The sequence below is a fragment of the Oncorhynchus mykiss genome, chromosome 13 (assembly GCF_013265735.2).
Source record: "Oncorhynchus mykiss isolate Arlee chromosome 13, USDA_OmykA_1.1, whole genome shotgun sequence".
In the NCBI taxonomy this organism is placed as follows: Eukaryota; Metazoa; Chordata; class Actinopteri; order Salmoniformes; family Salmonidae; genus Oncorhynchus; species Oncorhynchus mykiss.
In genome coordinates, this window is record NC_048577.1 from 70,935,582 (window position 1) to 70,946,246 (window position 10,665).

The following is a 10,665-nucleotide window of genomic DNA, read 5'->3' on the forward strand; positions in this document are numbered from 1 at the left end:
CCAGATTACAGTACTGTAGTTAGTTAGATAATACACCACACCAGATTACAGTGACTACTGTAGTTAGTTAGATTAAGGTCCCATGTTCTATCTATGTAATCATAGACTTTTCATAATTTCAAATATGTAAACATTAGTTGAAAATACTTGTAGAAAGCATGTAGAACACACACACCTACCTGGTGGCTACGAAGCGGGGGAAGTACGCTGTCTGGTTGTGGTCAATGCGTCCGTTAGCCTGCAGGGTGAAGCGTTCCTGCTCTGAGAAGGCCCTGATCACACTGGCCCCCTGGAACGTCTCATTGAAGTGGGTGTAGATGGGAGAACGACTGACTGCCTCTAGCCGGCGGAGCTGGCACGATGTTGCCACGTAAAAACTCTACAGGAGAGATGGGGGGGGGGGGGGGGTATATAGAAGGCAAATTAATCTTAGTCTGACTGGCAGACAGATATTCAGAGGGACAGACAGGCAGGCAGGCATTCAAAGGGGCAGGCATTCAAAGGGGCATGCAGGCATTTAAACGGGAAGGCAGGCATTCAGAGGGACAGACAGGCAGGCAGGCAGACATTCAGAGGGACAGACGGGCAGGCAGGCAGGCAGACATTCAGAGGGACAGACGGGCAGGCAGGCAGACAGACATTTAGAGGGACAGACAGGCAGGCAGGCAGACATTTAGAGGGACAGACAGGCAGGCAGGCAGACATTTAGAGGGACAGACAGGCAGGCAGGCAGACATTCAGAGGGACAGACAGGCAGGCAGACAGACATTTAGAGGGACAGACAGGCAGGCAGGCAGACATTTAGAGGGACAGACAGGCAGGCAGGCAGACATTCAGAGGGACAGACAGGCAGGCAGACAGACATTTAGAGGGACAGACAGGCAGGCAGGCAGAGGGACAGACAGACAGACAGTGTATTTTACAGATTGAACCTGTGAAGCGGATCTGGGTTCTAGGAATGTATATTTGAGTGTCTGGTATTTAAAATAATTTTTCTGTCTATTTGAGTCTTTTCAAATCCACAACCCAACTTAAATATTTGAGTATTTCAATGGTTATTTTTATAAACCAAATAGTCTACCAAATTGTATTTGAGAGTATTTTCAAATACTTATTTCAAATACTATTCAAATACCTGGGTTAAATGCATGGGAGTGTATTTTAGTCCGTGCATTTGAGTATTTTCAAATAATATCCAAGCGTATTTACAAATACGTTAAAATATTAAACCACTTGTCTGTCTTCTCAAATCTTTTCAAATGAAGGGTATATGAATACTCACTTCATACGTATGTGGAAATAATTGAGATATTTTACATAGTATTGAACCCAGCTCTACTGTAATCCTACCTGTATGAATGAAATACTATTTGAACCCAGCTCTACTGTAATCCTACCTGTATGAATGAAATAATATTTGAACCCAGCTCTACTGTAATTCTACCTGTATGAATGCGTAGAGCAGTGTGAGCGGCAGCAGAACCACCCCAGCGAAGGGCATGGCCACCAGAACGATGATGCAGACCTCGAGCAGTTTGAACAGGTATCCCAGCATCATCTTCAGACCATCAGGGATCATACAGTCAATGGCATCCACCTAGAATAATTATTACAATTCATGCTATAGCACACGAGTTACATATACCATGACGACTATGACTACTATCACAACTACTGCTACTACTACTGCTACTACTACTACTATTACTATTACTATTACAACTACTACCACTACTACTACTATTACCACTACTACTATTACCACTACTACTACTACTACTACTATTACAACTACTATTACAACTACTACAACCACTACTACTACTATCACAACTACTACAACCACTACTACTACTACTACTACTATTACAACTACTATTACAACTACAACCACTACTACTACTATTACAACTACTACAACCACTACTACTACTATCACAACTACTACAACTACTATTACTAATACTATTACAACTACTACAACCACTACTACTACTATCACAACTACTACAACCACTACTACTACTATCACAACTACTACAACTACTATTACTAATACTATTACAACTACTACAGCTATTTCTACTACTACTACTATTACTATTACAACTAATACTATTACAACTACTACAGCTATTTCTACTACTACTACTATTACTACTACTACTATTACCACTACTACAACTACTACTACTATTACAACTACTATTACAACTACTACAACTACTACTACTATTACCACTACTACTACTATCACAACTACTACAACTACTATTACTAATACTATCACAACTACTACAACCACTACTACTACTATTACCACTACTACTATTACCACTACTACAACTACTACTACTATTACAACTACTACAACCACTACTACTACTATCACAACTACTACAACTACTATTACTACTACTATTACAACTACTACTATTACAACTAATACTATTACAACTACTACAACTATTACTACTACTACTACTATTACTATTACAACTAATACTATTACAACTACTACAATTATTACTACTACTACTACTATTACTACTACTACTACTACTACTGTTACTACTACTACTACTGCTACTACTACTACTACTACTACTATCACAACTACTACTACTACAATTACAACTACTATTACTATCACAACTACTACAACTACTATTACTACTACTACTATTACAACTACTATTACAACTACTACAACTACTACTACTATTACAACTACTACAACTCCTACTACTATTACAACTACTACTACTACTATTACAACAACTACTACTTCTACTACTACTACTATTACAACTACTACTACTACTATTACAACTACTACAACATACTTCTACTATTACAACTACCACAACTACTACTACTACTATTACAACTACTATTACAACTACTACAACCACTATTACTACTTGTACAACTACTACAACTACTACTACTACTATTACTACTACTATTACTACTACTGCTGCTACTACTACTATTACTACTTGTACAACTACTACAACTACTACTACTACTATTACTACTACTATTACTACTACTATTACTACTACTACTACTACTACTGCTACTACTACTACTATTACTATTACAACTACTATAACAACTACTACTACCACTACTACTACTACCACTACTACTACTACTACTACTGCTTCTACTACTACCACTACTACTACTACCACTACTACTACTACTACTACTACTGCTTCTACTACTACCACTACTACTACTATTCATACTACTACTACTACTACTACTACTACTACTACTACTACTACTACTACTACTACTACTGCTTCTACTACTACCACTACTACTACTATTCATACTACTACTACTACTACTACTTCTACTACTACCACTACTACTACTATTCATACTACTACTACTACTACTACTACTACTATACTACTACTATTCATACTACTACTACTACTACTACTTCTACTACTACCACTACTACTACTATTCATACTACTACTACTACTACTACTTCTACTACTACCACTACTACTACTATTCATACTACTACTACTACTACTATTACTACTATACTACTACTACTATACTACTACTACTACTACTACTATACTACTACTATTCACATCCTAGGTTCCCTGAGGATGTGTCTTTGAAAAAGGCCATAGGAAACTAAGCACACACACACACACACACACACACACACACACACACACACACACACACACACACACGGAACCCACCTCCTTGGAGAAGCGGTTCAGCAGGTTCCCTGAGGGTGTGACCTCGAAGAAGGCCATGGGGGAACGCAGGACGTTGTTGAGGAGGTCTAGGTGGAGGTGACGAGAAGCGATTATCCCCCCCAGAGAGATGGCCACTGTGGTGCCAAAGATAGACACACCTAGATGGGGAGAGATAGGGAGGGGAGTTAGAATAATGAAGGAATGGGGGAGAGATAGGGAGGGAAGTTAGTGAAATGAAGGAATGGGGGAGAGATAGGGAGGGAAGTTAGTGAAATGAAGGAATGGGGGAGAGATAGGGAGAGGGGTTAGAGAAATGACGGAATGTGGGAGAGATAGGGAGAGGGGTTAGAGAAATGAAGGAATGGGGAGAGATAGGGAGAGGGGTTAGAGAAATGACGGAATGTGGGAGAGATAGGGAGAGGGGTTAGAGAAATGACGGAATGTGGGAGAGATAGGGAGAGGGGTTAGAGAAATTACGGAATGTGGGAGAGATAGGGAGAGGGGTTAGAGAAATGAAGGAATGGGGAGAGAGGTTAGAGAAATGAAGGAATGGGGAGAGAGGTTAGAGAAATGAAGGAATGGGGAGAGATAGGGAGAGGGGTTAGAGAAATGAAGGAATGGGGAGAGATAGGGAGAGAGGTTAGAGAAATTAAGGAATGTGGGAGAGATAGGGAGAGGGGTTAGAGAAATGAAGGAATGGGGAGAGAGGTGAGAGAAATGAAGGAATGTGGGAGAGAGGTTAGAGAAATGAAGGAATGGGGAGAGAGGTGAGAGAAATGAAGGAATGTGGGAGAGAGGTTAGAGAAATGAAGGAATTGGGGAGAGGGAAAGAGGTCAGAGAAATTAAGGAGTGGTGGGAGAGAGGGGGACCACACCTGTCTAACCACACCTGTCTCAATGACACCTCCCTAACCTTACCTGTCTAACCACACCTGTCTAACCACACCTGCTTAACCACACCTGTCCAACAACACTTGTCAAACCACACCTGTCCAACCCTGCAGCTCAGGTACAGGTCTTTAGTGACATCATCATAATCCTCCTTGCCCCGTCCCTAACCCACCTTGAGCGAACCCCAGGGCTCCGAACACGCCCAGTTTCAGGTCTGTGTCAATCTGGGTGCCGTTGATGATTGGATCGTCGGCCCAGACGCTAAGCCAATAGTTGTAGGCGAGGGAGGCGGCCTGCTGGAACGCATACAGGAAGACTATGGGGATGATCAGAGCCAGACCGATGGTCCTGAAGTACTCCACATACATCTCTAGTTTCACCTAGAGGGAGAGGGAGAGAGAGAGAGAAGGACAAAGAGAGAGAGAGAGAGAGAGAGAAGGACAAAGAGAGAGAGACAGAGAGAGAGGAGAGAGAGAGAAGGACAAAGAGAGCGAGAGAGCGAGAGAAAGAGAGAAGGACAAAGAGAGCGAGAGAGAGAGACAGAGAGAGAGTACACAGTAAATACTTTCAGTACTCACCTTGCCTATGTTAGCCTTGTCTGTAGTCTGCCAGTAGGTATGTGTCAGTACTGCACCATTCACATCGTCTGTAGTCTGCCCAGTAGGTATGTGTCAGTACTGTACCATTCACCTTGTCTGTAGTCTGCCAGTAGGTATGTGTCAGTACTGTACCATTCACCTTGTCTGTGGTCTGTCAGTAGTTATGTGTCAGTTCTGCACCATTCACATTGTCTGTGGTCTGTTAGTAGGTATGTGTCAGTACTATACTACTCACCTTGTCTGTAGCATGTCAGTAGGTATGTGTTGGTACTGTGCTACTCACCCTGTATGTAGTCTGTCAGTGGTTATGTGTTGGTACTGTGCTACTCACCTTGTCTGTAATCTGTCAGTAGTTGTGTCAGTACTGTACTACTCACTCTTCCTGTGTTGGCCTTGTCAACCTCTGTCAGTTTCCCCAGGACTTCCTGCTTCTGGTCCTCTGTGTCTGAGATGGCCTCCATGGTCTGAATACTGGCACTACTCATCATGTCTCCACTGAGAGAGAGAGCGAGAGAGAGAGAGAGAGAGAATATAGAAGAGAGAGAAGATAGAAGAGAGAGAAGAGAGAAAATAGAGAGAGAGAAAGAGAAAAAATAGAGAGAGAGAGAGAGGGAGAGAGAAGAGAGAAAATAGAGAGAGAGAAAATAGAGAGAGAGAGAGAGAAGAGAGAGAGAAGAGAGAGAGAGAGAGAGCGAGAGAGAGATAGATAGAGAATAGGTAAAAATGAGAATTGGTAAGACCTGCCCCCCCCAGAGAGCTTTCTTGGAGCAGTGTTAAGCTGTCTGGCTCATAAACCTGGTACTGCCAACCCCAAATACCACAGCTAAGATGAACCCTCCTGTTGGCGACTCTCATTGTGTTTGTTGAAGGTCAGGAGTCATACCTAATGAGCTGCTCCTGAGAAAGATCGATGGAGAAGTCTGTCATACTCAGACGAGATACCGACTTCCTGGTTCCTGTAAACAACAACAACAACATGATGTCAGCAGAGTTTAGACATGGGTCCTTCCTGCCTTTCAGATGAAGGCTCAGTTTGGTAGTAATATCATGACAGAGTTCGGGCTAGGTAATGAAATGAGGAGCACAGTTTGGTAGTAATATCATGACAGAGTTCAGGCTAGGTAATGAAATGAGGAGCACAGTTTGGTAGTAATATCATGACAGAGTTCGGGCTAGGTAATGAAATGAGGAGCACAGTTTGGTAGTAATATCATGACAGAGTTCGGGCTAGGTAATGGAATGAGGAGCTCAGTTTGGTAGTAATATCATGACAGAGTTCAGGCTAGGTAATGAAATGAGGAGCACAGTTTGGTAGTAATATCATGACAGAGTTCGGGCTAGGTAATGAAATGAGGAGCACAGTTTGGTAGTAATATCATGACAGAGTTCGGGCTAGGTAATGGAATGAGGAGCTCAGTTTGGTAGTAATATCATGACAGAGTTCAGGCTAGGTAATGGAATGAGGAGCTCAGTTTGGTAGTAATATCATGACAGAGTTCAGGCTAGGTAATGAAATGAGGAGCACAGTTTGGTAGTAATATCATGACAGAGTTCAGGCTAGGTAATGAAATGAGGAGCACAGTTTGGTAGTAATATCATGACAGAGTTCGGGCTAGGTAATGGAATGAGGAGCTCAGTTTGGTAGTAATATCATGACAGAGTTCAGGCTAGGTAATGGAATGAGGAGCTCAGTTTGGTAGTAATATCATGACAGAGTTCAGGCTAGGTAATGGAATGAGGAGCTCAGTTTGGTAGTAATATCATGACAGAGTTCGGGCTAGGTAATGGAATGAGGAGCTCAGTTTGGTAGTAATATCATGACAGAGTTCGGGCTAGGTAATGGAATGAGGAGCTCAGTTTGGTAGTAATATCATGACAGAGTTCGGGCTAGGTAATGAAATGAGGAGCTCAGTTTGGTAGTAATATCATGACACCACCGATCAAAGCAATATTATTGACTAAACGTTCAAATCCTTTTGTTGCAGGATTATTTTGCGGCGACAATAATGGTCAAATTAAGATCCTACACATGTAGTTTGTTTTGAATTAACATCTACTAAACACCTCTCTAGCCAATCGAAACACTGCTTGATCACCAGGTGGTTGTAGCCTGTTGAATGTGTTCCATCTCTCTCCTCACCTCTGTGTGAGCGCTCCTTGCGCTCGTTCCCGGCGAAGAGTCTTATGAACTCAGCGAAGGCCCCGTCACGTGCCATCAGCTCCAGGTAGGAGCCCATCTCAGTGATCTCTCCCTCCACCATCACCAGGATCAGATCTGCCTGGGGCAGGAAGCTCAGACCGTGGGTCACCAAGACACGAGTCTGAAGGTTTAGAGAGAACACATGGTAGTCTGAAGGTTTAGAGAACACATGGTAGTATGAAGGTCTAGAGAACACATGGTAGTTTGAAGGTTTAGAGAGAACACATGGTAGTTTGAAGGTTTATAGAACACATGGTAGTCAGAAGGTTTAGAGAGAACACATGGTAGTCAGAAGGTTTGGAGAGAACACATGGTAGTCTGAAGGTTTGGAGAGAACACATGGTAGTCAGAAGGTTTAGAGAACACATGGTAGTCTGAAGGTTTAGAGAGAACACATGGTAGTCTGAAGGTTTAGAGAACACATGGTAGTCAGAAGGTTTAGAGAACACATGGTAGTCTGAAGGTTTAGAGAACACATGGTAGTCTGAAGGTTTAGAGAACACATGGTAGTCAGAAGGTTTAGAGAGAACACATGGTAGTCTGAAGGTTTAGAGAACACATGGTAGTCTGAAGGTTTAGAGAGAATACATGGTAGTCTGAAGGTCTAGAGAACACATGGTAGTCTGAAGGTTTAGAGAACACATGGTAGTCTGAAGGTCTAGAGAACACATGGTAGTCTGAAGGTTTAGAGAGAACACATGGTAGTCTGAAGGTTTAGAGAACACATGGTAGTCTGAAGGTCTAGAGAACACATGGTAGTCTGAAGGTTTAGAGAACACATGGTAGTCTGAAGGTTTAGAGAGAACACATGATGGTCTGAAGGTTTAGAGAACACATGGTAGTCTGAAGGTTTAGAGAACACATGGTAGTCTGAAGGTTTAGAGAGAACACATGGTAGTCTGAAGGTTTAGAGAGAATACATGGTAGTCTGAAGGTCTAGAGAACACATGGTAGTCTGAAGGTTTAGAGAGAACACATGGTAGTCAGAAGGTTTAGAGAACACATGGTAGTCTGAAGGTTTAGAGAACACATGGTAGTCTGAAGGTTTAGAGAACACATGGTAGTCTGAAGGTTTAGAGAGAACACATGGTAGTCTGAAGGTTTAGAGAACACATGGTAGTCTGAAGGTTTAGAGAGAACACATGGTAGTCAGAAGGTTTAGAGAACACATGGTAGTCTGAAGGTTTAGAGAACACATGGTAGTCTGAAGGCTTAGAGAACACATGGTAGTCAGAAGGTTTAGAGAGAACACATGGTAGTCAGAAGGTTTAGAGAACACATGGTAGTCTGAAGGTTTAGAGAACACATGGTAGTCTGAAGGTTTAGAGAACACATGGTAGTCTGAAGGTTTAGAGAGAACACATGGTAGTCTGAAGGTTTAGAGAACACATGGTAGTCTGAAGGTTTAGAGAACACATGGTAGTCTGAAGGTTTAGAGAGAACACATGGTAGTCTGAAGGTTTATAGAGAACACATGGTAGTCTGAAGGTTTATAGAGAACACATGGTAGTCTGAAGGTTTAGAGAACACATGGTAGTCTGAAGGTTTATAGAGAACACATGGTAGTCTGAAGGTTTAGAGAACACATGGTAGTCTGAAGGTTTAGAGAACACATGGTAGTCTGAAGGTTTATAGAGAACACATGGTAGTCTGAAGGTTTAGAGAACACAGGGTAGTCTGAAGGTTTAGAGAGAACACATGGTAGTCTGAAGGTTTATAGAGAACACATGGTAGTCTGAAGGTTTAGAGAACACATGGTAGTCTGAAGGTTTATAGAGAACACATGGAACTCTGAAGGTTTATAGAGAACACATGGTAGTCAGAAGGTTTAGAGAACACATGGTAGTCAGACTGCATAAATCAGAAACAGCCTTAGGCCGGGATTCAATACCAGTGTGCTTTGTCAGCGATGCTCGTTTTAAAGGCCCTGTTCACAATGAGACCACATTCACAGTAAATGCTGCAGATGTTTACTGCACTGTTCCCCGAAATGACTTTTAATTGGAGTATTAATTAATTGGAGTACACACACACACACACACACACACACACACACACACACACACACACACACACACACACACACACACACACACACACACACACACACACACACACACACACACACACACACACTCAACACTCAACACACAGACACTGAACACACAACTGTTAGATCATATCTATCCATTCCAGTAGCTGGAGGAGACTGACAGGAACTTGCTTGTAGTTTGTGTCTTTATGGAACATTTACACACATGAATGTTGAACACACCACTGTTGTCTGTTAAATAATAACCTGGTCTTTGAGCAGTCCTTCAGAACCAAACACCCTCTCGAAGATGTGTTGACCCACGTGGGCGTCGACGGCAGACAGAGGGTCGTCTAGGAGATAGACGTCAGCCTTCCTGTACACGGCCCTGGCCAGACTGACTCTCTGCTTCTGACCACCAGACAGATTCAGACCCTGGGATGGGGAGGAGGAGGAGGAGAAGGAGTGTGAGGGGGAGGGAGAGAGAGGGGAGGGAGAGGGAGGGAGGGTGAGGGTGAGAAGGAGTGTGAGGGAGCGGGAGAGAGGGGGAGGGAGGGAGGGGGGGGGGAGGAGTGTGAGGGAGAGGGAGAGAGGGTGAGGGAGGGTGAGGGGGAGAAGGAGTGTGAGGGAGAGGGAGAGAGGGGGAGGGAGGGGGGAGAAGGAGTGTGAAGGGGAGGGAGAGAGGGGAGGTAGGGAGGGAGAGGGAGAGAGAGAGGGCGAGGGAGGGGGAGAAGGAGAAGGAGGGAGAGGATGGGAGGAGGGAGAGGGAGGGAGAGAGAGGGGGGAGGGACGGGGAGGAGGAGAAGGAGGAGAAAGAGAAGGAGGGAGAGGATGGGAGGATGGAGAGGGAGGGAGAGAGAGGGGGGGAGGGACGGGGAGGAGGAGAACGAGGAGAAGGAGAAGGAGGGAGAGGATGGGAGGATGGAGAGGGAGGAAGAGAGAGGGGGGGAGGGACGGGGAGGAGGAGAAGGAGGAGAAGGAAAAGGAAGGAGAGGATGGGAGGAGGGAGAGGGAGGGATAGAGAGGGGGGGAGGGACGGGGAGGAGGAGAAGGAGGAGAAGGAGAAGGAGGGAGAGGATGGGAGGATGGAGAGGGAGGGAGAGACAGAAGGGAGACACGGAGAGAGAACATATCAGTTAGTGGCCAGACTGACTCACTGATACTGACCTACTGATCTGCTTCTGACCCACTGATACGTTCAGA

At 43.8% G+C, this 10,665-nt stretch overlaps 1 protein-coding gene across 1 annotated transcript in view; it reads right to left on the minus strand.

The window, feature by feature from the left end:
- Positions 1-10,665, minus strand: part of mrp1 (multidrug resistance protein 1) — a gene marked incomplete in the record, with an annotated part of 82,717 nt that overhangs the window by 19,034 nt on the left and 53,018 nt on the right. The window contains 9 exon segments of the mRNA NM_001168330.1: positions 180-379; positions 1,445-1,597; positions 3,741-3,898; positions 4,804-5,011; positions 5,608-5,725; positions 6,114-6,188; positions 7,374-7,380; positions 7,383-7,551; positions 9,730-9,897. Coding sequence (NP_001161802.1) covers positions 180-379; positions 1,445-1,597; positions 3,741-3,898; positions 4,804-5,011; positions 5,608-5,725; positions 6,114-6,188; positions 7,374-7,380; positions 7,383-7,551; positions 9,730-9,897 — 1,256 coding nt within the window.